General features: G+C 43.6%; 1 protein-coding gene across 1 annotated transcript in view; it reads right to left on the minus strand.

The window, feature by feature from the left end:
* Window positions 1-27,703, minus strand: part of SORL1 (sortilin-related receptor, L(DLR class) A repeats containing) — a 236,260-nt gene that overhangs the window by 182,075 nt on the left and 26,482 nt on the right. The window contains exons 3-5 of the mRNA XM_006895608.1: window positions 13,506-13,631; window positions 5,013-5,174; window positions 2,766-2,833 (exon numbers count right to left, since the gene is read on the minus strand). Of these exons, the coding sequence (XP_006895670.1) occupies window positions 2,766-2,833; window positions 5,013-5,174; window positions 13,506-13,631 (356 nt within the window). The remainder of the gene's footprint in view (window positions 1-2,765; window positions 2,834-5,012; window positions 5,175-13,505; window positions 13,632-27,703) is intronic.

Below are 27,703 nucleotides of genomic sequence, written 5' to 3' on the forward strand. Positions count from 1 at the left end.
CTCAGAAATCACACCTTATTCCACTAATGCCTAAGTGACAGTAAGAACAAAAGGATTAGATGTGGTACTTTTTGCCTAGGAAAGTGTCCTCAAAGAGTGCAACAATGAATGAGTGGAAGCCCAAAATCTCTGTAAATGTTTATGAAAATTAATAAAATATAATTATAGGGAAAAAAAGTTAAAAAAAAAAAAGACTACGGTGAAACTGATCCAGAACAATTTCTTGCTATGCATCAGAGACCTGAACAATGAACAATTAATAAACACCAAAGAACTGATGCCCTTGAGTTGTGATGCTGGAGAAGAGTATTGAACATACAATGGACTGCCAAGGGAACTAAGAAGTCTGTTTTGGAGAGGGTGATGCCAACTTGCTCTCTGGAGGCACGGATTTTAAAGCTCCATCTCACATATTTTGAACATGTTTTCAGGACAGAACAGTCCCTGGAGAAGGACATCACGCTTGGAAGGGCGGAGGGACAGCACAGGAGAAGAAGATCCTGGATGAGATGGTTTGACAGAATAACTAGGGTAATGGGGGCAGGTGTGTTTGAGACAGTGAAATTGGCTCAGGATAGCACAGAGTTCAGAGCTATTGTACATATGGTTGCTATGAGTTGCAAGAGGCTTGACAGCCCATAACAACAATAACTAGTAAAAAACAAAACAAAATGACAATAACAACAACAACAAAAAACACACACACAATTGGAAGCATTTCAATATATATAAAACCCTATCTCATACCAACGAAGGTTAATCTCGAGTATATAAAGAGCTATTGGAAAGCTGAACAATGGGGGAAAGGAAGAAAGCTGAACAATGAATAAGCATGACAGAAGGAGAAGCCTTTGAGCTGTGGTACTGGAAAACAGTACTGAATATCTCATGATATTCAAAAGAACAAGAAAATATATCTTAGAAAAAGTACAACCTGGGTGCTCCTTAAAGGCAAGGATGGTGCAATTGGATCTCACAAACGCTGGGCATGTTGTTAGGAGGGGCAGGCCTTTGGAAAAAACAGCATATTTAGAAAGGTGGAAGGTCAGCAAAAGCTAGGCAGCCCTTCAACAAGATGGACTGGCACAATGACTGTAACCGTGGGCTCAGGTGTATCACAGAGGATGAGGATGGCACAGAGTCAGTAAGGCAAGGTTCACAGGGTCGCTAAGAGACACAATTGACTCAATAGCACCTAATGCAACAATCAAAAGAAAAATGGCAATGAGCTTGAACAGATATTTCACCAATAAAATAAATATAAATGACTCTTAAACAGATACATAGATGTTAAAACCAATTCATACTGAGAGAAAAATGCAAATTAGTACTGCACTAATACTATTTCTTTCCTAACAGATTGACTGTGAAGAGAGGTATTATTTTTTGTTACAGAGAAGTACAAATCTTGACACATTGTATAGAAAATTTGGTATTCTCTTCCAAAGTTACAAACCCAATGATTCAATCCCTGGGGACAAACTGATGCACAAAATCAGGTGAACAATTAGAAACACCCACTGGCTGGGCAAGCCCACTCTTCAATGTATCCTATGCATTTGCCTCCACATGTACAATGTACCCAAGATTTTATATTTTGTCACTGCACAAACAAAAGAGAAGAAACAACCATAACAAAAGGCAGCAGCACTTTTCTGGTAGTTCAAATTCACCAGAAGCTTCTAGGAAGAAAGATAGGCAATCTCCTCCCAAGCGATTTACAGTCTGAAATCACATTCAACAGCAATAAAGTTTAAATTTTACCTCAAAACCTGGTTCTAAAAAAAAAAAAAACAAAACCCAAACCTGGTTCTCCATTGACCTCAGAATTCAGTCCCAATTCATTTACCAAGTACTGAGTATTTTGGTGCCAGCCTTTTCCCTTTTCAAACCTCACTGAACATTACCCAAAAATAAGGCTCTGTGCTCTCCCTTCAGACATCCAACATCTCATCCCTGTGTCTTCACTTACTCTCTTCCTCTACCTAGAATTCTTTTCCTCAACACCTCTGCATGCTCCACCCTACCTGTCATACACATTGGCAGCAGCCTCCTCCAAGAAGCTGTCTATGATCTACCTTTCTAGAAGATGTGTACCACATCTTTTAATCAGCATTTCTTCTGTGTGTTATCTACTGTATAACCTTTCTTACTACAATTTCCCCAATCATTACATCTATATACTATGCACTTCCTTAAGCACTAAAGCATCCATATGTTTACATTAGCAGATACTAAAATATATACATATGTAAAATATATAAATTAATTCTAACTAGAGAAAAATCCCCATCTTTTAATTTTTTTTACATTTTTATTGTATTATTGTACGTGTACCGTCAAATCAGATCTGACTGGTACAGAAGGAGATTGCCCCCTCCTTCTCCAGCAGAGCATCTGGTGGATTTGAACCATGTACCTCTGGGGATTGCAGTGCAGCATCTTGCCATTAGGCCACCAGAAAATCCCCATTTTAAATATTATAAATTATATGTTTATTTGATAAACAAAAATCTGTCAAAACTTTAATTCATGTAAGAGCTTCAAGATTTCCTGACATGTTGAGAAGTGCAAAAGCTCTATTATTCTCACACAAATGGTTCTTCTTTCTCAAATTTCCCAGAGAATTTGTTACACATGAAGCTCTGTCCCCCAGATCTGAAGAATTTCTTTCCCAAGTCAAATGCTTAACATGCTGGGTGAGGGCAGAAGACTTGTTCACAATGAAGGAGGTGGAAATGGGGAAAGGAGAGTACACAGCTTACCAAGAAAATGACTTCACATGTTCCTGAATCAGGATCCAGGTCTGGCCAAAATCGTCTGACTTCCATAGCTGCAAAGATCAAAGTAACAAGAGGAGGTAGTGATGTAAGAAGTATGTGCAACCGGAATCCCATCACAATAGAATGCCTACTCAAATCTGCTTTACATGACATGCCGCCCATGGAAACAGAAACCAGTGTTATTAAACCAGCCTGGTTAGTCCAAAAGCAAACAAAGGCAAGGAAGGACAAATCTCTACCTTTGCATTCTTCTCCACAGTTATGAAAGCTATCAAAGCAATGAGAAGGAAAAATGAGGTAACTTATCTCTCATTTGTGAGTTCTCAGAAATCACACCTTATTCCACTAATGCCTAAGTGACAGTAAGAACAAAAGGATTAGATGTGGTACTTTTTGCCTAGGAAAGTGTCCTCAAAGCCCACAATGAGGCATCAAGACCTCATAGAGTCTTCCCCTCTTGCGCTGTCCCTCTACCCTCCCAAGAATGATGTCCCTCTCCAAGGACCTGTCCCTCCTTACAATATGTCCAAAGTATGTCAGAGGAAGCCCCAGAATCCTTGCCTCCAAGGAGCTACCCGGTTTAACCCTCTCCAGGATGAATCTCTTTGTTTTCTTGGGAAAGTCTGCTGTTAGTGACCTCTCCGGGGTACTGAAGAGCAATGGTCTTTGCAATCACTTGTTATGCACCAGAGAGTTGGACAATGACTAGGGAGGAAAGAAGGAGAATTGATGCCTTTGAGCTGCAGTGTTGGAGAGAGTATTGAACTCAAAGATAAGTGGTGCTAATTCACCAGTGGCTCCTGGGGAGAAATCTGGACAATCTCCTCCCGTGCAATGTGCAGCCTCTGAAAATCCACCATAGGGTGAGCTATGAGTTCATGCCCACTCGAGAGCAATGACTGAGTGAAGGAAGCCTAGAGTCAAAGGCTACAGGGAATGATCTGAATGTGTGGGTATGGTCACTTTGCCAAAGCCCTAAACTCCTGAATTCAATCTGAGGTTTCTCCAGTCCCAACCAGTTGTTGTCAGGTTGACCCTGGCTCATGCTCACCCCATACGTATCAGAGAACTATGTTCCATAAGATTCCTTGATGGATGATTTTTATTTTTACTTTTTTCAGAAGTGGACTTTCAGGCTTTCTTCTTAAGATACCTTTGGGTGAATTTAAACCTCTAACCTTTAAGTGACAGAGCTCTAGTTGTCTAGTGGTTAAGTATTTGTGCTGCCAACCCAAAAATACATGGCTCAAATCCAGTAGCTGCACCATAAGAGAAAGATGAGCAATCTCCTCCCGTGCAATTTACTGCCTTTAAAAACCCACTGAAGGGTCAGCTAGGAATTGATTCTGACTCAAGGGCACATAACAACAATAATCTTTCAATGACCAGGTGAGCAGGTTCAGCCTTTGCACCTCCTTGGAGCTCCTCCTTCTGGCCACAGCAACCATGTACTTAGAGGTATGAAGTCAAGCTTAACAATAAACCACTTGTAAGTGACCCAGCTCATATTTAGATCATTATCTAAGGCAAGCAAGGATAAACAGATCATGTTTTGGTTAAACAATCCGCAAGAAAAAGAAATATTCTAAGGTTCCTTGACCAAAACACATCTCAAACTCACAAATCCAATCCCACAGGATCGGTAGGCTTCCTAGATTTCTGCTAGATCACTATCCTTGGCCTGACAAATTTGAGCCTGGAGGTATAAATCCATTTCTCACCTTTCCCTCTGACCTGGATTAAAGGAGGAAAATGCATACATTTATACTATACACAAACACACAAAGGCTTAACATTGTTAATATTACCATTAAGAGTAAAGTGTTTAAAGTGGAGGATATGGAAGGTAGAACAAAAGGCTGACAGGAGTTTCTAGAGCTCAGATGCCAGACTTCTCTAACTGGTTCTCGCTAATTAAATTCCAGGGCCTCACTTTGCCCAAAAGGCCAGCAAAGGTGCACCTGCACTTAGACAGGTAAGACGTTTAACTAATAAGCCTGTTGAGGACTGAGTGTGGACCCTGGTTTGGATGCAGGCTTAGAATGTCACAGGGACAGATTTTTCCTTAGCCATGGTAAATCACACAGCAGCTACAAAGATTATACCTGACAGCCAGGGAGGGAGGGGTAAAGGGAGGTCACTCAAAGGACACACAGTCCCCATGGGCAGAGAAGAAAACTGGAGGTGCCCACACCCACACCATGCCCACCAGCAGGCTCTCTCTCTTACCTGCTTATTGGGGTGAGATCTGTCAAAGCCCAGCAGAAGGTTTGAGGCCTTGCTATGCAGGAGGAGATCGGCTGCCCGAAACGGGATGGAAAAGCCTTGGAGAGTGTTGCAGAAGTCAAACGTGATCCAAAGGTACTGAGCATACGTGTCTGCAAAGATGTACTGTGAGAGAAAGCAGATGGCATGAGAGCTGGACTTGGCCAAAGTGACCCAACACTGTGTCCAAACGGAGTAAAATGGGAGGCAGGACCCTAACAAGGGACCAAATGCTCACTGGCATCCACACTAGCTTTCTCACCACCACCAGACAAAGGCGGGGCTACAAACAACACTCAGTGACAGCAGGGGTGGAAATGGGCCCAAGAGAGGCCACAGTCTGGCCGTACTTAACCAACTAATCCAAGCATTTTTATTTTCCCCTTGTCTTTCGACTGATCGATCATTTTACTTGCTGGTTGGTGACTCCATGCCAACAAGAGGGACACTATTGGCAGCTAGGACAAAGAAGTCATGCTCTTTAGACTGGTTAAACTGAGAAAATGGTCAGAGGACAAGTGTGCACAGATGGGAATGCTGTCTGACCGGAGCCTCTGAGCAGCTCAGGACCTGACTTTCCAGAGAATTCGTTAAAGTCGCATCTGCACAGGACGGCAAGCTTCTCATTCTCATGATGACACAGGCGGCAGGGCAGCTCTGGGATGCAGCCTCCCTGTGGCTAACACTCTCCCTGGGCAGAGCAGGAAGTGGTTCTGGTGAGCAGGGGCCCACCTTGTTTTGCTCATGCACGCGTGAGTGACTCTGAACAAGTTGGGCTGAATAGTGACTGTCAGCCTAAGGAATTCTCTAGAGGAAAGGCTGGAGTCAGTTCAAATTAGCAAGTGTGCTTTGAATATCCACCAACGGCGGCACCACCATGAAAACACAGATCTGCCCCTTCAATTTGCTTGCAACCCAATGTGGGAGGAAGGCACAGCTCTGGAAACTGTAATTCAAGGGGAATGTGGTCAAACGACAGATGACAGGTTGTGTTAGGAAGCCCAGATTATAGGAGGACGGGTCTAGGTTGGGAGGTGAGAAACGACTCCATGGAAAGGTGGGCCTTGCAGGGCCAGGAAGACTTCCACAGGGAAAGAACATTTCAGGCCCAGGGAAGTTTGAGTTTGGGTGCAAAGAAAGGGGGAGATAAAACATAGTGGATTTAAGGACACAAAGTATGGCTGGAAAGCACAAGTTGGTGGAAGGCCTTGAATGCAGAGGTGAAATCTTGAGAGCCACCCAGCTCCCAGGAGACACAGGGCAACTCAGGGACCATACAAACCAGAAACTAGAATAAGGGGGACCCAGCTCCTCCAACAACCAAAGCTGAAACCCTAGAGATAAACCAATACAAAGGAATCCACCGAATCACTTTCCCTAATTGGCTCCACCTGACCCAGATTGATCTTCAGCCTGGAGTCTTTTCAGCACTCGTAGCCTCAGCCTGAACTAATATTCACACTTGTTCACATGTTGCTTTCATATGTTCTTAAGTCTTTTTCACTTGCGCTCTTTCCCCCACAAATCCAGACTGCAACCTTGCTGGGAGCGTATTTTATGTGTTCTCTATCTCTTATGTGTTTTCTCTATGGCGTCTAACACAGAACTCTGCTCTCTGCAGAAGGCTAATTAAATTTACATAGAAAGAGCTGTCAATGTTTTGGAAGCAAAAACTGCAAAAAGCAAAGGCAGTATTATAAAAAGTCTCAATTCTAAGAGTATCATCATAATTTGGGGTATGGACATGACCCCTATTAACAGCTTAGTCCACCTTCCTGCCCTCCCAACCCATCCTGGATTGAGGATATTATTAGGGATTTGAAAAGATTTCTCTAGAATCCTGCTCCATGCAATCTCATATTTGAGAAGCTAAAAACCAGCACATACTCATGTTAATAACGTAAGTGTTAAGTGTTTAAGAACGCTTACTATATGCCAGGCACTGAATTCAAATTTTGTCTGCTTTATCTAATTTAGTCCTCACAGTAAATCAGCACTTTCAATATCACTGGTATCTTCTCTTTTACTAATGATAAAACTGAACCTCATAGTAATTAATGGCTCAAGGTGGCACAGCTATTGGACAGTATATACTTCAGAGTCAGGCTCTGGAGTAGGGATTCAAGCCACTTTTTCATAGTTCAGTCACGGCCAATGAAGTAAAACTGAAAGGGACGTGAATTTGCAAAATGTGAGTACATTAGAACAAACACTGAAACGGGGAAAACTATGGGTGCATACTCTGTTAAGAAATTTAATCCACTTGTTAGAAAACAAGGTCCATGTGTGCATATCAACCAAATCTCTTGACTGCCAGAGTCTGAAACAACACTGCCTTGCTCAAAGATGGCAGCTGGCTACACTGCTTTGAATGTGTGTCACTCTTCCTTGACAATAGTCCTAGCTCATGCATCAGGCTCTTTAAAGGGTTCACTCTAACTCTTCTGAGTTTACCATTCCAAGTCTTTGATCCATATCTTTTCCCATTCTTCTTATCATTCCAATATATCCCTTTAACAAACTTGGACCAATTCTGATTTAGGCCATAAGTCAACCATTTCAAAGTATTATAAAGCCCTATTCCAGAGCCTATCAACCATTCTCTCTCCATCAAATAGACAAGTTACATTTACGGAACTTTATAGGACTCACATAGTACTACTTGACTCATTTCTGTCCCTCTTTCTGTAATCCTTGTCTTATATACTCAAATCTCTCTCTTCCTTTGCCTTTTATGACATGTATCATCTCAACCCTTCATGCAACAGTCTGAGCACCTTGGTCCTTTGTATCACTTCCGCTGTCTGTCTGTCTCCATCCACCCATGACCTTCAAGTAACCTCACTATCCTTGGCTCTACTATCAAGCTGGTGTACCCTTCCTCATAGCTGCAACTTCCACCTTAAAGAATAAGAACTCTTGGCGAGCTCTGGTGGCCTAGTGGCAAGAAGCTGCACTGTAATCTCAGAGGTGCATGGTTCGAATCCACCAGATGCTCTGCTGGAGGAGGAACAATCTCCTCCTGTATCAGTCAGATCTGATTTGACAGTACACACAAAAAAATTAATGAAATAAAATAAAATTTAAAAAACAAACAACAAAAAAAACCCCAACAAACTAATAAAAAAAAAAAAAAGAACAAGAACTCCATGACTTACGAGTCAACAGTCCAACCTGGACTTCTCATCAATTGCCCTCTTCACAACCTGATGGGTCAAACTGTCCAAAATGAAGTCAACACTTTCCACTAAAACGTCCTAATTTCTACCCATACCTTCTCCTAGTTCCACTATTAATACTAAGAGTTTGCTTTTTACTCCATTTCCTTCCTTTGGTCCTAACATTCACTCACCTTTCATGTTACATTTTCCTTTTAAAAAGTAGTTTCCTCTTTGTCCCCAGGGTTACCAGCAGGGTCCCTGTTAGAGGCTGTCAGCGGAAGGATAGGCACTGGAGATTATTTATTCTCAGGGCTTTATGAAATAGCAGGCTAGGTGAAGTACTCAGAAGATAATGTTAGGTATTAAGTGACTGAGTAAAGTCACAGCTGTGTCGCCACAATTGTCCCCCTTCTAGACATTTCTTGAATTTTTCTCTTCCTTCTTTTCCTCTATCATGCACACTGCCTGAAGATATGATCGCTGGTTGCTATGAGCAGGCGCTGACGCAAGACAACCTTACCTACATGGAACACTTCCAAGTTCGTTAAGTGTGTGTTCATCTGTTACAGCTGCTAGTCTTGTCCAAGCTAAGGGACTCAATTCCCAGCACTGTATCAGACAAGACTCTATTGTGATCCCACTTCCAATCCTAAACACAAAGCCTCTATTTTCCTGATCCAACATCATTTCACTCTGCTCCCCAGTCAGTTCCACCATCCCTTGGTCATGGGGTGCTCCATGCTGCTGTCACTGGGTCACTTTTTTCGCATCTTAGGAAGGGAGCGGATGTCTCTGCTATGACGGCCTCACTACCACTCGGCTGTCAAGTTTACTCCAGGACAAACACAACTTTGCATATAGAACTGACCCACTGGGTACTCCCTGAACCAACAAAGCTAGCTGTAACTGAGTGGATCTGACTCACGTTTACCTGAATCCCCACATGTGCCTGAGAAGTCTACAGAGTTTTCAGTGGCTGGTTAAAGGAACAGACCACCAGGTCTTTCTCATGAGGCATCTCTGGGTGACTTGAACCTCCAACCTTTTAGCAATAGAGTAACTTTACTGGCACTACACAAAGATCTAAATCATGCAATTTCATGTAGAATGCTCATGTTCTCCCAACCCAGTCTGTATTTACTTAATGTTACAGGGAAGCTCCGTTCTTTGCCTAAAGCCTTGTTTCTTCTTAAAATACAAAAAGCTCTAGAGAAAAGGCAAAGTAAGCTATAGCATTTATCTATATATTCTTCTTGTTGTTGTAAGTCACCTGTGACTCACAGCAACCCTATTTACAACAGCTCTGAAGCCAGCCCTGTCCTAAGCCATTCTCACCTACTCCCATTGCCCCAGTTACTGAATCAACCCATCTCCTCTGGGGTCTTCCTCTCCTGCATTGTCCCTCCACCCTTCCAAGCATGATGTCCTTTTCCAAGGATGGGCTCTCCTGGCTACATGTCCAAAATACGTGAGCTGGAACATCAAAATCTTAACATTCAAGAAGAAACTTGGTTTCACCCTCTCAAAGATAGACCTGTTTATTTTCTTGACAGTCAATGGTTTGTTCAAGACTCTTCTCCAGCACCACAACTCAAAGGCATCAATTTTTCTTCTGTCATCCTTAGTCACTGTCCAACTCTCTGATGCATAGCAAGTAACTGCAAATACCATAGCCTGGATCAGGCACACCTTAGTCTCTAGACTGACACTGTTGCTTCTCAGTATTCTGGAGAGGTCTCTGACAGCAGATATTCCTTATGCAATTCATCTTTTGATTTCCTGACTGCTGGTGCCAACAGTGTTGATTGTGGAGCTGAGCAAAGCTCTAATTGTTAACCTCAACCTCTTCTCCATCTATCATGGTGCTACCAATTGGCCCAGTGGTGAAAATCTTTATCTTCTTGATGTTGAGCTTCAATCCATATTGAAGACTACAGTCCTTGACCTTCTGTAGCAAGTGCTTTAGGTCTTTTTCCGTTGTGTCATCTGCATAATGCAGGTTGTTGATGAGTCTATCTCCAATCGTGATGCCAAATTCCTCTTCATAAATCCCAGCCTCCTGAATGATCTTTTCTGCATAGAGACTAAGAAGGGATAGAGACAGGATGCATCCTTGATGCACTCTTTTTCTGATTTTCAACCATGTAGTGTTTCCCTGTTCTGAGAACTGTTTCCTGGTCCAAGTACAGGTTTGCATAAGCATAATCAAGTGTTCTGGGATTCCCATTTCCCTCAAGGTTAGCCACAATTTGTTGTGACCCACAGAATCAATTGTATAGTCAATGAAACACAAATAGACATTCCTCTGGTACTCTTTGCTTTCTGATAAGATCCATCTGACATTGGCAATAATGTCTCTACTGCCACAACCAACCTCTTCTAAACTCAGCTTGTATTCTGGTAATTGTCTGTTGATGAATTGTTTCAGTCATTTTTGGATAATCTTCAGGAGGATTTTGTTTGCATGTGACCTTTGTGATATTGTTCAATAATTTCCAAATTGTCAGGTCACTTTTGGGGGGGAATGGGAATAAATATGGATCTTTTCCATTCAGTTGGCCAGATAGTTGTCCTCCAGATTTCTTGGCACAACATGGTGAGCACATCCAAGGCAGTATCTATGTTGAAATGTGTCAAGTGGTATACCAACAGGCCTTATTTTTTGCTAAGTTCTTCAGAGAAGCCTGCACTTCCTCCTTCATCACCATTGCCTCTTGATCATGTTTCTTGAAATTTTTCTCTGTTAGCCAATTCTTTTTGGTACAGCTACTCTGTATACTCCTTCTATCTTCTTTTAATGCTTCCTGGATCATTCTATATTCTGCCCATAGCATCCGTAAGTATTGCAACTCGCAGCTTGAATTTGTTCTTTAGTTCCTTTAGCCTAAGAAGTACTACCTCAGATAAAAATCCTTCCCTGAAGCTAGTACATGGGATTTGGACTTAAATCGTCCTAAATGCTAAACAGACATCAGTGGGAGAGACCAGCAGCAATGTGAGAGGCACAGGACATCACAGAAGTGACCTGTGGCCTATCTATATGTTGTATGAGTTATCTCCCCCCCCCCCCCGTTTTAAGTATCAAAGCCAGGAGAATCTTCCAGAGCTACTACCACTCACTCATTCCAACCACTGCACTCACAGGCTGCAGCCAGCTATAACCTATCCACATTAGTGATTCTCCTTGGCTCTGCAACCTGGTATTGACAACAAGGCATACAACCTGAGGTGATGTTTCTCAGGATGTGGTAGGTCTGGTGGCGGCACCTGCCTCCCAAGGCACCAAGACATGAGTAACAAAAGCCACCAGCACAGTAGAGTCGTCATTTCATTCCTGAGAAGTCTGGGCAGGGGGCTTCTCTGGGGAATCAGGAGCGCTGCTCCAAAGGCTGACTCTTGCCTCACTGAGCCCATGGTTTAACCATTACGATAGACTCTAAGCAAAAGGCTCAACTCAACAGCTCCACGCAAATCCAACTCAATCCAGCCCTTAAGCTGCAAGCATGTTGACCCCATCTCACCTGGCAGCACTTACTGCTCCTTTAATAAGCTCACCTCCTAGTGTCTCCTTTCTTCTCCCCACCACGTCATCACAGCCCCTGTCCTATTCCTTTCCTAGTCCTACTGCTCCAGCAGGCTCTCATCTTTCCCTGCACTGATCCTCCTCTCTTGCCTCATCTTTCCTCCTAACTTCTCAATCCTCAGCTGTGGACTCTGAGTAGTTGCTCACCAAACCAGTAAGGATTTACCAGTAAGTACAATTTGCTTAGACCTCTGTGTACTCTGGTGCAAAGGGGTGTGGGCTGGGAGTGGGGGAAATGACACAGATCAAGCTAAAAAATGACAAATCCAGAAGGACATCAGGACAGTTCCAAGACCTGGTCCCTAAGCTACCAACGTATTCTCAGTCACAACTTCAACAAGAGTTAGCTCCGAGACAATGTGTAAAAAAGCAGTGACAGGAACAAGACAGGCCAAGACTGACAGAGTAAGTCACACTGATGCTTGACAGCTGAGGCATACAGAGCTCCCCAGAGGAGGGTCAATACAGCCAGAAGCTGGACACTGGCAAAGTCTACCACCCTACAAGAGCCAAGAGCACATGAAGCAGCAGGGTCCACCCAGCTCAAGGACCCCTAGCAGCAGTGCAGTGGTGAGAGAGGCCCTGAAGGCCAGCAGTCATGCCCAGCTGCTCTGTATTATCCTAGTTATGTAGGAGGCAGAGGGTTAGCTAATTCCTAACTGCCACACCACTTTGAGAGCAATATGCAGTATTGGTATTAAATGGTATGTCCCAGTAATGATTATTCTCCCTGTTTAAAAAAAAAAAGTTTCTATACCGGTTGGTAAACGGTCACAAGTATTCCCCTCATAAATCCCAATGATTTGCACCTCCTTACAATCCAGCAACTGAAAGGTTAAAGTCTAGCTCAGCAGGAGGTCGGCCAGGACCAGCCCCTTCTGGACAGGCTGCTCTGATTGGCCAGTGCCTGGGCCACAACACTCACTAAAAGCCTGCAAACAGCCCCTAGAAGGAGGACCCAGTAGAGTTTGCTCTCTTGTTCCTTCTTGACACAGCAGGAACAGCAGCTACTCTTCTCTCAGAAAGCTTTCGCTACTACGAAGTTTCTCTGCATCCTTAGAAGTAGTCAGCTGGCTCTGGAGAAGAGGTAGGCTGCACTGGAGCAGGGAAGAAGGCATTCAAAGAATGACAGGAGAGCAAAGAGGGAGCCAACTAGCAGGAAAGCTTCACAGGAGCTTGATTCCTGCTTCCACACTCCAGCTCCCTGGGGCTCAGGGCGAGAGATGCCTCCTCCAAATGAAGCCTGCCAGACTCCACTGCAGAGACAAAGCCGGGTAGGCCAGCCAGCTGGTAAAACAAATCAGGAGAGACTGCAATACCTGCTGCTCTGGATTTCTTTATTCCACTAGCACAGATTCAGAGATATGGGAGGGAGGAGAATATACATACTAGCATACACAAACACACTTACCTCCTCTCTCTCTCTCTCACTCTCTCACTCTCTCACACACACACACACACAGCTAAGGAAACTAGGTTAGTAGCTATTCCATCACTTAGCCGATTCCCTGTGCCTTCACTTCCCATTGGATGTGCTAGAAGCCCCAGCTAGCTGTTACTGGGCCTGCCTGCTTATTAAGCACAGTCCCATCCTGAAAACTGCACAAAACCCCAGGTGAGCTCCCAGTCCTCTTGCAAAGGGCAAAAGGCGATATTCAGTGCCACAAGCTACCCAGAACCCAGCCCCGAGAAGTCACAACACTGCCTCCTTACGCGCTTGTTGTCCGCAGGGCTGTGGTAGAACTGGGCGATCACTGATTCACTGCTATTCCCCACACCAAAGTTCAGCTTCTCAGAAATTTTCTTGAAAGACTTTCCATAGTCATAAGACACATACACCTAGAACAGGGAGGAGGAGGGAAAAGAGTTGGTGAGAAATCAGACTCTCTCATTCTGCCTCCACTTTCAGATGTTCCACCTTAAACCCCCAAAATATGCTTCACCTTGAAATACAAAATAAAAAACATAAACCTTTGCCATCAAGTTGTGGCCAAGTCATGGCAACCCCAGGTGACCAAGCAGAACTGTTCCATCAGGCTTTCTTAGCTGTAATCTTGACAGAAGATCACCAGGGCTTTCTTCTGCAGTGCTACTGGCTAGTTTTGAACACCCAACCTTTTAGATTAGCAGCTAGGTGTGAACTGTTGCCACTCTGGTTCCCATAGGTCCCCAGATACTAGAAATTACAAATGTTAACACCCCAAGAGAGATTCAGACATCTCCATGCCTGTCCTCAAGCAAGGAGGAGTGAGAAAGTATCAAAATGCTACCACCACTGGGGCCTGGAAGACTGGCCTTCTCTGTGAGGCTCAGGCAAGGCCCTGGAGCAGGTCGGGTGGGGGGGGGGGGGATGGAAAAAGAAAAAGAGATAACCTCTTCCCCCAGGGTTAAGTGTTTAACAAATTACATCCAGAGGCAGAGAGCGTGTGGATGTCTAAATGGAAAAGCATGTGGGGATTTGTTTTGCCATCTGTTGAAATGTCCCCAAAATATAATCTAATTCTTCACCCCTCTACGGAAGACTTTTGTTCTTCAAGCATTCCATAGATGTGGGGAGGAAGGAATACCTTCAGGGGTCTCAACAAGTGACCCACATATGAAAAAGAAAGCGTAGTAAGTGATAAAATGTGCACAGAGGTTAAGTATGCAGCGTTCATATTCCTTCTCTGGTGCTAGTGTTTCACAGCTACATGATAGCAGGAGATTGTGAGGATGAGGTGGGGTTTGATCTGTTGTTCACGAGGTTCCTATGAATCTGGAGCCAACTTGACAGTGTCTAACGATTGTTGTCCAACTCGCAGCACAATTGTATTAAACAGCAGATCAAAACCGTGCCCGATCTTGTGCCATCCTTACAATCTCTGTTCTGTTTAAGCACACCGTTGTAGTCATTGTCTCAATCCATCCTGTTGAGGGTCTTGCTCTCCTGTGCTGACCCTCTACTTTTCCAAGTATGATACAATAGCAAAGGAGAAACAGCCACGCATGGGCTTCACACCCAGGCCAACATCACTTAATACTTTTCCACTGTGTCCTATCTGGCTATTGCTCCAGTAATCACAGTAATCAAACATAAGAACTATCACTCTCCAAGTGCCTTCTGCGTGCCAGACACTGCACCAACTACTTCAAAGGAAGGAGCTCAGGTAATGCAAAAGAACACCAGGCAGTTCTTAAAACTGACCCACATGCAATTGTCAAATCAATCCATATGCAATTATTACAACTACTGAAATTATTTTGCAAATAAAACCTGAGAGACTTATGAGGTTATTTACTTACCCAAGAAAAGAGTAACTCAGAGCTGTGTGAATTTCTGACCCAGGCTGTCTGCCACCAAACTCAGCAATCTCCAAAGTCCTTGTCCCCTGCCTGAATTGCGGAGGCTGCCACTCATTTTTATACCTAAGATGTTTCTACTTCTAAGACGTGAAATATAATTAATATGCTCAGTGGGGTTTTAAAAATTGATGATTAATGTAGTAACAACAAACCAGTTATTTTCCAAATGATTTATGAGAAAGAGAATTAGGGTAAACCCTGAGGTGGAATAAAGAACGGACGGCATTAGACTAATCCTACAAAGTTTATTACTATCATTGTTTATCGATTCAATTAAATGTTTCAAAGGTTTCCAATGAGGCAAGTGCTGTGTTAACCAAAAAACTAAGCTCCCTGACATTAAGACAATTTCAACTCCTGGTAATTTACTGTGCTTTCCCTTTTTTTTAGGGAGCCCTGGAGGCTTAGTGGATATGGAGTCACACTGCTAACCCAAAGGCCAGCAGTTTGAGTCTACCAATTACTTCACTGGCAGAAATATGAGCAATCTCCTCTCATGTGAGTTACAGCCTCTGAAAACCAGGATGTTTTCAGAGCGTCAGCCATAAATTGGTTCTAAATCCACAGCAGGAAGGTAGACTGAGTAAGCAACTCCACATCGGGCTTCTGAGGCTGTAAATCTTGATAGGAAGAGACGGCCCACCTTTCCCCATCAGAGTAGCTGGTGGATTTGAACTGCTGACTTGTCAAATCTAAAAACAGGGCCTCACATAACACAGAGAGCCCCACTGCACCCACCGTTTCCACAGCTTCTCAGGTACTGTGCTAGTTACCCATATAAACAGCACGGGCAGAGTGGAGATTATAGTAGGAGTGGAGGATTCTGATCTCTATCAGCTTCACAATGGGCAAGTTAGTGGTAGACAACAGCATCAACAGCATCAACAGCATCAACACCACCAACGCCATCAACAGCCCAGTTTCTATGAGGCCAGACATAAGCCCACGATCCATACACTAATCCTTTTCTCTCAATTCTAACACATGCTATACTTCCCGCAACACTCACTGCTCCTCTACTGGGTTCAGTAATTAGCTGAAATGGCCACACATAACTCATAGACAATACTCTAGTATGTAGTTTATTGAGGAAGTCACAGGCTACAGTGAAGAAACAACTCAGGACACAGTTATCCAATGAGGACAACCTCTTGTCAGCAGTGCAAAGGCAGGCCTTTCTCTGACCCTTGGGTCATGGCCTCAGCACTGTAACAAGTGTTACAAAGCTCTTTGAGTTCTGGTAATCATGTGCCCGGAGGCATCCTTTGGTTAGTCAGAAAGCTGAGGCCTGAGAGCGTGTGGCTAGAGCTCCTTGAATCAGCAAATCTGATCTTTCAAAAACATCTAAAACACCCACGCAGCAAGCACTCATTTCTCTCACCCAATGGCTGGGAGTCCACGGCTCATCTCAGACCATTCTCCTATGCCACCTCTGCGTTGGCCACTGCCGTCTCCTCTCACACCGCCTCTGTGTTATTACGGCGGTGGTTCACTGAAAGATCTCACGGCCAAAGGACACACAGTCCTCTCTGGCTCTTCCCTCTTGATGGTCATGATATTCTCATTTTCCACCTCTGTGATGAGTGAAATCTGGAGGGATAGCAAAACTGACCAGTCCCCATGGCAGCGTTCTACAGCCCTGATCTGCCTGGCCCCATCCAAAACCTACCACTTAACTTTTTACATTATTATTGAGCTATCCAATCCCTTTGAGGAGCTACAGACACCTTCTCCTTGCATTGTCCTACCCAGCCCTGTAGTGAGAGCTACATAGACCACATCTTAAAACCGCATTATCAATAATTCACTGCACAGCAGCACCAGGCATGCAAAGCCTAATAGACAACATGATCTTTAAACACCATGTGCAGGAAACACTGCCACATAACAAAAAACTGCATAACGTACGTACAAAGGAAATGGACAGCCCACAAGTGTCACAGCACCTTTTAGGTGCCTATGAGTAATTCCCATTTATTAGATGCCAAGGTTGGAAGATGAAGACAGAGGATCCGCCTTCCTCTGGGACACAGCTGAAGAAACTCTTATCACGAGCACACATGCTCAAACCTAGTCCACACTCCTGATCATCGAGCAAGAAGGACAAGCCAGCCACCAAAGCCAGAAGTCCACCTCCAGAAATCCAGCAGGTCACGTTCATGGCCCGGTCTGAGGTGAAATATGAAAGAAGAGCTTTTTCACTTTCACTCCTCTAGCCAAGAATGGACAGGAGTCTGTTAGATTTTGGAAATCTTATAGCTTCTCAAAAAGGGGACTCAGGCCTCCTCGAGCTGTTCTATCCCTTAAATTAATAATCCCTTATGATTGACTCCCTCAGAGGCACAAATATAATAATATACTTACATTGAGGTAGCACTTCTTAGTAGACAAAACAGTAAGTCTCCAGGACTTGAACCTAAGAATGGACCCTAATAAAGTCAGTTGTATTAAAATTTTCCATTAAATAAAATAGTTCTTGTAATACTGCAGCACAAGTTTGTGATGTTCATGAAAGCATTGCGGGGTTCTGGGGGGACACCACAGTCCACCTTTTAAAATCCATTCACATGGCTAATAATACTACGTTGAGTGTGGAACTCTAGATTTGGCCTAATGTTCCTCTTCTTTGCCCTTCTAACCATGCCTCCAGAGCCTAGAGTCATGCAGGTCCTGGTGAAACCAAAGGGAAGGGAAAGGATGACAACTGAAAAGAAAGTAGAAATAATAAGGCAACCAGACAGATGCAATAGCACTGGTCACTGGGAAAGGAGGCCACAGTCAGGCAAGGACTGGACCATTTTAAAGGACGAAGTGAGGATAACGAGGCACGTGAAAGGCTCTGCCTGGATGAAAGCTACAACTCTTTCTAAGTAATGGGGTGGCTTAATTACTGAGATGGAAAGGCTTTGGTCAGATGATCAACATCAGCATACGATGCCCATTTGCCTTACTCTGGTACAAGGAAAGGGGTGAAGCCTTTCCAATGATTTAAAAGGTGCACCTGCAGACATAAAAGTGAACAGCGGTGAAGGTGAGGAATCGCGCGGAGGCGCAGGCTCAATGGTTTCAAAGTGAGGACAAATTTACACGATGCATAAAGTGCAGGGGAAAGAAAGCAGCAAATGCTGAGGTAAGTGCATGAGGGGATTTTCCGGAGTTGTTGAGAGAAAATGAAAAAAATGTGCAGGGAGGTCATTTGCCAAACCAAATATTTAATGTAGACAAGACTGGCTTATTTGGGGGAAACAAATCCTGAATGAACTTTTCAAAAAAAATGAGAAAAAGTACACCGGGGAACAGGCTGACACGACTGCTCAGGGCTGGTGTATCAGGGACTTGGAGCTGATGCCTGTGCTTGCATGTTGTTCTCTAAATCTGAGTGCACGTCACTCTGCCATTAAGGCATGTCTTCCATTATTCAGAAGGCAAAGTCACAGGCTTGGGTTGCAACTGTCATCCTTGAAGGCTGGCTCTGTAATCATTTGGCCCTTATATCATTGCCTGGACAAGAAAATTCCTTTTAAGACTCTGCTTATGCTTAACAACTCACCTGAACATGTAGGCACTCTGGATGCCTTTCAGTCCAGAGTAAAGGTGATCTTTTTACCTCTCAACACAACATCCCCACTTGAGTCTATGGGCCAGGAGTCATAGCCTCTATAAGGTCAATTATTTATGGTGGACTGTCTCACAGGCAGTCAGGGCTATCCAAGATGATGTGATGAGTTCAAGGGAATTCCAGGGGAATTATAAAATTGAGAACACCATCAAAAATAATGTTGAGTCTCTGGAGGAAGTGAAGTAGAAAAACATGGAAAGAGTGTCCCTAGTTGGCATATGTTCTTTATGAACTGACATCTTGAGGACACCAGTAATCAGGTGGAGTTAGATATTAGTGAACATGACCCCCACCCCAGCCAAACAACTATCTAGTGAAGGACTGACGGAGCTAGAGTACCACATGACAGCATCGAAGGAAGAAGATCATGACCTCAGAACTCCAGAACAGAAAACACTTTTGACAAAAGAGTTTGCTGAGTGCCCCATCTCATTAAAGCAAGGATGTCAAAGTTAGGGAGCCGTGACATTTTTAATACAGAGAAGTTCACCAAAGTCTGTGGAGCAGTTATCAAGGACCTTGGCACTACACAGCCATTTATGTTGGATGAGAGGAAGGAAAGCTCCCTGGATGCTGACATCAAGAACCTAACTCCAGTAGGAAATACCCCCTCAGTGGAGTTAGCATTAGAATAAAATTTTAAATTCTCCTGCACTGGGGTCCATCCTTTCTACCACTAGGCCCACCTTCTTCAACAGGAGCCACCTCCTTCACCAGCTTCTTCTGCATCGTTCAGTTATTTATATTATTATAACATTACCTTAGAGGTAAAGATGGTGAAATTCCAGCTCACAGATTTGGGAATGTGGTCAGGAGGGACCAGTCATTAGAAAAAGGCATCATGCTGGGAAAGGTGAAAGGTCAGAGAAAGACAGGAAGACTCACAACAAGATGGACTGATGCAGTGACTGTATCAATGGGCTTGAGCCCATTATAAGGATGATTATAAGGATGAGTGAGTATAAGGATGGTGCAGGATAGGTCAAAGTTCAAATCTTATATTCATAGGGTGGCTGTGGGTCACAGTCAACTCAACAGCCCGAGCAACAACAAAAACAATAAATGTTACTTTACAATTACAAAACACTGATGGAACAAAAGTAAGCGTTATCCTTAATTATAATTTTTTTTTTCTAATCTGTTTCTAAGAACTATTTTTAACAGCATTGCTGTACAGAAATAGCCCATGGTTGCTGTGAAGCTGAACACTGTGACACTGATATGTCAAATGCGATAATGGTTACCCATGGTGGACAGTGTTTGATGGAGCTCCCCGATTAAAACAAACTTGGAAGCTCCACTTCTGAAACGGCTTGCCTCCAGAAACTCTATGAACATGGAGAATCAACCAAAGTTGTTCAAGAGTTCATGTCTTTCATTCATAGGGTAGCTATGAGTCATCTACAATGTGACGGCCCTTAACAACAACAACACATACACCCATATACAACATACATATATACACATCCTCTCTCTTCAATACAGTAGTTATATTACTTTATTTATTATTAGTGTATTATTATTGTATATTATATACTGCAATCCCAAAACCAAACAGTTCAAGTCCACCAGCTGTTCTGTAGGGAAAGGATAGGCAATCTCTTCTCATACAATTTATTGCCTCACAAAACCCACTGGAGGGTCAGCTATGGGTCAGTTCTAACCACACAGCACACAACAAAAATATATTACATTTAAGGTGTTTTGTGTATTTGGAAATATTTCTTTAGTATTTTATATTCATAGAAAGATAAAATGTATATGATATTTTAGTCAAATATATACTACAAATATATATTAAGACAAGTATTTAATTAACTGATGATAAATAAGAACTCTATGTACCTGTTTCAACTTCCCTACAAATTCAAGTCTGAGATTTAGAAACTTGTTTCATTTGTAACCCAGGACTACCCACAATCCTGCCTGTGAGTTAGCTCTCCAAACTTGAAAATTCTTGGGACTTAGTCTCAACTTTGCCTCCTCTGGTGTGCCTGGAACACAGCTGGTACTCCATAAGGATGTCTGGAATAACTAAATGTCATGATAAAGCAACAAGTGAGTAAATGGATATGTTAAATAAGTGAATAAATGAGTGTGATCTGAATGAGGATTGAGTGAGTAATTATTTCCATTTAAAAGATTAAAAAAGCTCTTCTGACTCAGAGAAGTGTATGATTAGCCCATTGTTACACTGCAAGTAAGTGCCAAACCTGTGATACAGTCTTTGAACTCCAAGTCCAGCTGTCCTTGCACCATACAAGTTACCTGCTAAGAAAGTGCTCTCTTCTGCTCACTCAGGTCTCTCCATGAAAGAGGAGGCTCGTCCTCCCAGAACAAGTCTCAGGGACTGAAGGAGCAGGGCCAACAAGGAGAAATGAACTTCTCAAAGAACAGTGGCTCTCATAAATGCTCCTCCAGACTTTTGCCATCTGGCACTAGAGGAAAATCCTGAATACCAAGATTCCTTCCTTAATCCACAAAGCCCATCTTTGTGTCTTGAACTTGATGGAATTAAGAGGAAGGATGTGAGGTTGGTCAGGTTTGCAACCTCATGTGCTGCTACCACCTGTCAGAGGAGGTAGATCTGTTAACAGAGCATTGCCAGGGTGTGAAAGAGTTTCAGCAGAACTGCTAGGCTAAGACGGACCAGAAAGCAAGCCCTGGTGACTGCCTCCAAAAACCAGCCAGTGAAAAACCCTAAGGATGAGAATGGTCTGGTCCACAGGATTATGGACAGCACAGGACCAGAATGGCATTCCTTAATGCATGGGGTCACCACAGAGAGGCTAACTGGATGGAAGCTGACAGCACAGCATATAAGGGTTCACACTCCACCTGAAGCCTATCCAAGCCTGCTCTCAATGTTCTCCTAGCTAAACAACTCCAATAGAGTAGTTGCCTCAGATCCTCCTAATTCCGACTTCTATGTAATGAAGCCATAAGCTTCGCAGGGCAAAGGCCATGCACAGGCCTAGAACATAGCTACTCACTTTGCTTTATATTGACTAAGTAAGGAAATCACATGCAAGCAAAATCCTGAAGATTATTAAGAAAAGACTGGAATAATACATTGACAGAGAACCACCAGAAATACAAGCTGGGTTTAAAAGAGGCTGTGGTATTAGAGATATTATTGCCAATGTCAGATGGATCTAACAGAAAGCAAGGAGTGCCAGAGATCTATCTGTGTTTCATTGACTATGCAAAGGTATTTGACTATATGGATCACAACAAATTGTAGCTAACCTTGAGAAGAATGGGAATCCCAGAACACTTGATTGTGCTTATGCGAAGTTTCTACTTGGACCAGGTATCAGTCCTCAGAACAGAGCAGAGAAACACTGCATGGTTCAAAATCAGGAAGGGAGTGCATTGGGGATGCTTCCTGTCTCCATACCTTTGCAAACTATGCAGAACAGATAACTTTATAAGGGCTTTATAAGGAGGAATGTGATATCAGCATTGGAGGAAAACTTATCAACAACCTACGTTATGCAGATGACACAACCTTGCTTGCTGAAACTGAATACCTAGAGACTTGCTGCAGAAGGTCAAGGACTGTAGTCTTCAATATGGACTGAAGTTCAACATCAAGAAGATAAAGATTCTCATCACTGGGCCAATTGACAGCATCATTATGGATGGAGACGAGTTTGAGGTTGTTACAATTAAAGTTTGCTCAGCTCCACAATCAACACTCTTGGCACCAGCAGTCAGGAAATCAAAAGACGAATTACATTAGGTAAATCTGCTGTCAGGGACCTTTCCAGAACACTGAGAAGCAACAATGTCAGTTTAGAGACTAAGGTGTGCCTGATCCAGGCCATGGTCTTCGCAATTACTTGCTATGCATCAGAGAGTTGGACAATGACTAAGGATGACAGAAGAATTGATGCCTTTGAGTTGTGGTGCTAGAGAAGAGTCTTGAACACACCATGGAACACCAAGAAAACCTATTGGAGAAGGTGAAACCAAATTTCTCCTTGGAGGTGAGGCTTTTAAAACTCGGTTTCACATACTTTGGGCATGTGACCAGGAGGGACCAATCTTGGGAAAAGGACATCATGCTTGGAAGGGTGGAGGGTCAGCACAGGAGAGGAAGACCCTGGATGAGATGGACTGTTACAGTAACTAGGGCAATGGGAGTAGGTGAGTCGGAGTCAGTGAGACTGGCTCAGGACAGGACAGGCTTCAGAGTTGTTGTATATAGGGTCACTATGGGTCGCAGGCGACTTGACAACACATAACAACAAGTCAGGAAAGTTATCCGTATTCGAACCTGCTGAACTCACTGCTTGCACACTGCACCCCCATTTTCACAGGTTGTGGGAAGGTCTTTATTCACAGCAGCTCTTTTTTGTTGACTCACTCAATACCAGGATTTCCAGGTGAACTGGGGTAAACACTCCAAGCTCGCTCATCACTCAAGCCAAATGCAGGATTCTGCACCAATTAGAACTCTCTGACCTCAAAACAGCAATGCTCCCTAAAGAACAAAAAACAAGGGCAGGAGCTATCAAATGGCCAGAAGTCACTAGCTAGATTATTTTTCTCTCTTATAAAGATGACGCTTCAATGTAGATGGTTTTAAATTCTTTCCACTGTACTTCCAAAGGAGCTCTAGGGACACAGTCCATAATGAGCTACACTGCTAACTCAAAGGCTAAGACAGACCTAGACCCTCTCTTGTAGTTCATATCTACCAGTGGGAGAAAGAGGGGCAATCTCCTCCTCTTTGATTTTCAGCCTGGGAAATCCAACAGAGGGTTATCTATGAGTCAGTTTCAATTCAATTGCAAAAAAAAAAGGAAGAGTACTTCCAAAAACACCAGTTGCTAGAGAGCTGACTTCAGACTCATATATGTCAGAGCAGAATTGTGCTGATTTCCCAGTAGATTGCCAGATCTTTCTTCCGAGGTACCTGTGGTAGGACTCATCTCCAATGCTTTGGTTCGTGGCTGAGTACATTAGCCATTTGCCATGTAAACAACCAAAGAAAGTAAGATCCAAAATGTTTAGAATATCAACTCTATCCGGTAATCTTTTCACATTAGGGAGCTCTGGTAGCCTAGTGGTAAGAAGCTATGCTGCAATTCCAAAAGCACACAGTTCAAATCCATCAGCTCTCTGTGGGACAATCTCCTACCTGCTTCTGAAAACCCACTGGACAGTTAGCTATGGGTCAGTTCCACCTCGATGGCGAACAACAACTGCTAACATTACACCAGTGACAACACTCTTTGGTATGTGCCCAAGCTTCTGGTTTAGAAAGTCCGGAGTGGATTTAGAGATTCTACATGTCCAACCAGCTTCCACACAACACCCCTGATATTGGTAAGTTTTTACAAGTATTATTTCATTACAAGGGAGATCTGGTGGCCTAAGGAAGGAGCTGTGCCACCAACCCAAAGGCAGGTAGTTCAAATCCACCAACTGCTCTACAGGAGAAAGACGGTCAGTCTCCTCTCATCCAATTTACAGCCTCTGAAAACCCACTGGAGAGTTTGCTATGAGTCAGTTCTGACTCAGTGACAATAAGAGACAGAGATCTCATTGCTAGATGAGAAGACTGAGAGAAGGTATAGTAAGGTACAGCCTGGTCCATGGTCAGGTGGCTAAGGAATGGCTCAGCTCATTTCAAACCCAGGCATCTTGTCTTCAGGAGCAGTGCTGGGCCAGAAAGAAGGCCCTGCTGACTACCTCGTCCAGTGCTGTTAGCAGATCGTCCCTCTCCAGCCAGTGTCACAGGGTGACTGACGGCAGGCCACTCAGTGCTGGAGCAGCATTCTACCATCCATGACATCTTCCCAGGCCAATTCTGATCTGGTAAACACCATCTCTGGGCAGCTCTTCAACAATCAGGTTACAAGCGAGTACTTTGTAAATGACATCATCAGAGGGCAGAAACAAAGAGCTGTGAAAGGTCAAGAAAAATAAATCTACTGTTTCCTTCCATCTGCCAGATGTCTCACAGCAAACCCTCAGCCCTGCAGGAGCCCCTCATGGAGTACATCACATCATCCCCATCCCGGAGACCAGAACAGAACTATGCTCCCCAGGGTGTTCCTGGGTTGGATCAAGGAGACACTACATGGTTCAAAATCAAGAAAGGGGCTTGTCAGGGATGTATTCTGTCTCCATACCTTTTCAATCTGTATGCAGAACAGATCATCCAAGATGCTGGGCTATACAAAGAGGAATGTGGCATCAGGATTGGTGGAAGAATCGTCAACAACCTGCGTTATGCAGATGACACAACCCTGCTTGCTGAAACTGAGGAGGACCTGAGGCGCTTGCTGCAGAAGATCAAGGACTACAGCCTCCTATATGGACTGAAGCTCAACATCAAGAAAAAAAAGATTCTAACCACTGGGCCAATTGGCAGCATCAGCATGGATGGTGAAGAGTTTGAGATAGTTAACAGTTTTCATTTACTTGGCTCCACAGTCAACACTCTTGGTAACAGCAGCCAGGAAATCAGGAGAGGAATTGCATTGGGAAAGTCGGCTGTGAGGGACCTCTCAAGAGTACTGAAGAGCAATGATGTCAGGCTGAGGACTAAGGTGCGCCTGATCTGGGCTATAGTCTTCACAATTATGTGCTATGCATCAGAGAGTTGGACAGTGAATAGGGTTGATAGAAAGAGGATTGATGACTTTAAGCTGTGGTGCTGGAGACGAGTGTTGAATATACCAAGGACTGCTAGGAGAACAAACAGGTTTGTCCTGGAGAGGGTGAAGCCAGAGTGTTCCCTGGAGTCAAGGATTCTGAAGCTTCATCTGACATATTCTGGGCATGTTGCAAGGAGGGACTGGTCCTTGGAAAGGGACATCATGTTTGGCAGAGTGGAGGGGCGGTGAAGTAGAGGAAGACCTTTGATGAGATGGATCAATTCTGTGGAGCGGTGGGAATAAGTGCATTTGAGATGGCTAGGTTGGCATAGGATAGAACAGCATTTAGAGCTCTTGTACACAGGGTCGCTATGAGTCGCAAGCGACTCGATGGCACATGACAACAACAACAAGGTTACCAGAACACCCCTGGGTGGACCCGAACTTCCAGCCTTTCCATTAGCAGCTGAATTTACCATTTACCCCCGTTAGTAAGTCACATCAGCTATAAACACATCTGTTGAGGATAATTAAAGTTTTCTGTGAGCCTTCCAGGATCCCAGCTTCCAGTTGCGCTCCTCCTTACACACTGAGTCCGCATGACCTTGGCTACCCTCCAGCACTTACACATTCACTGCCTGTACAGGTCCTTTCCCTTCCGGACTGTCAGAGGGGCCTTACAAACTATACCTCTCGACTTCCTTAAAGAAAATGTGGATTGTTACCACTTCAGCTCCAACTCCTGTCTGTGAGTCATTTTCCTTTTATGCACTAATTTTTCCCAGATCAGAACATCTCATTTTCATCTGCCAATTCTTTAATGTGGCATGTATACAAACAGAAATTTTTGCCATCTCTACTTAACTATCTCTGGACATTATGTTTCCTTTACAATATAATTTTAACAGGAATCTCCTGCCAGAAAAGCTCTCTACTTACAATGTTCAATAGACAGTTAATTTGATAAGACACACTCAGATAGATATTCAGACACTGAGCCCACAATCAGATCTTAAATCTCATTATCCCCAACTCTCCCACAGATATGCAGTATGGCCTCATAGAAGCCATGCAATGTCTCTGAGCTCTTGTTTTCCCAGCAAAACCACAAAACAATGGTTAAGGTCTTTTCTTGATCTCAGGGGGGGAAAAACTTCTGGCTAGAGAACTTTTAAAATGTCTAAAAGTCCTAAGACAGACTTCTCAACAAAGTATAGTGCAAAACTATCTCCTGTCTCCTGACAGTGACTATTACGGACACATGGGAGCCCTAGTGACATAGAGGGTTACATATTGACAGGTTCAAATCCACCCTAAGGGAGAAAGATGCAGCAGTCTGCTCCCACTCAGCCTCGGAAACTTAATAGAAGGTCACCATGAGTCAGAACTAACTCAGAAACAATGGGTTTATTCTGATACATACATGTATAGGTGCTGGTAAGGATTAAATGACATTTCCCAAAAACATGCTGTAATACTAACTCCTATATTTATGGGTGGTGGTGGTGTTATTGTATACCATAGAGTCGGAACCGGCCCATAACTGACTCTCCAGCAAGTTTTCAGAGGCAGTTAACCGCATGGGAGGAGAATGCCCATCCTTCTCTAGCGGAGTGGCTGGTAGCCTCGAACTGCGTGTCTTCTGGATTTCAGCACAGCTTCTTGCCACTAGAGCTCCCTATTTGTGGATAGTATGCACCACACTAGTGAGTAAGGAGTTGCTCTTTCAATCCAAAGACAGGGAGTTTGAACCTACTACTTGTTCTGAGGGAAAAGGATGGACAATAGCCTCCAATGGGATTTACAGCCTCTGAAAGTCTGCTGGAGGGTCAGCTATGAGTGTGTTACAATTCAAAGGCAATGAGTAAGGAGTTGCTCTTTCAATCCAAAGACAGGGAGTTTGAACCTACTACTTGTTCTGAGGGAAAAGGATGGACAATATCCTCCAATGGGATTTACAGCCTCTGAAAGTCTGGAGGGTCAGCTATGTGTGTGTTACAATTCAAAGGCAATGAGTAATAGTAGCGTGTTGTTGCTGTAAACTATGGAATCAGAAATGACCCATATATGACCCTCCAGTGAGTTTTTAGAGGAAGTAAATTGCATGGGAATTTATTGCTCATCTTTCTCCCTCGAAGCTGCTGATGGATTTGAACCAATCCCTTTGTGCTGGCCACATAATTCCTTACCATAAAGGCATCAGAGCTCTCTATATTTATGGTATACTTGTGGACATAATCCTATTTGCAAACGAGCTTTTCTTTTTCATATGAACTAGAGCATACCCAAGCAGGCTGGGTTCTAAAGCCAATCACTTTTGAGTTCTAAAAAGCACA

The sequence above is a fragment of the Elephantulus edwardii genome, unplaced genomic scaffold, assembly GCF_000299155.1.
Source record: "Elephantulus edwardii isolate Elephantulus edwardi_28Jun2011 unplaced genomic scaffold, EleEdw1.0 scaffold00171, whole genome shotgun sequence".
Taxonomy (NCBI): domain Eukaryota; kingdom Metazoa; phylum Chordata; class Mammalia; order Macroscelidea; family Macroscelididae; genus Elephantulus; species Elephantulus edwardii.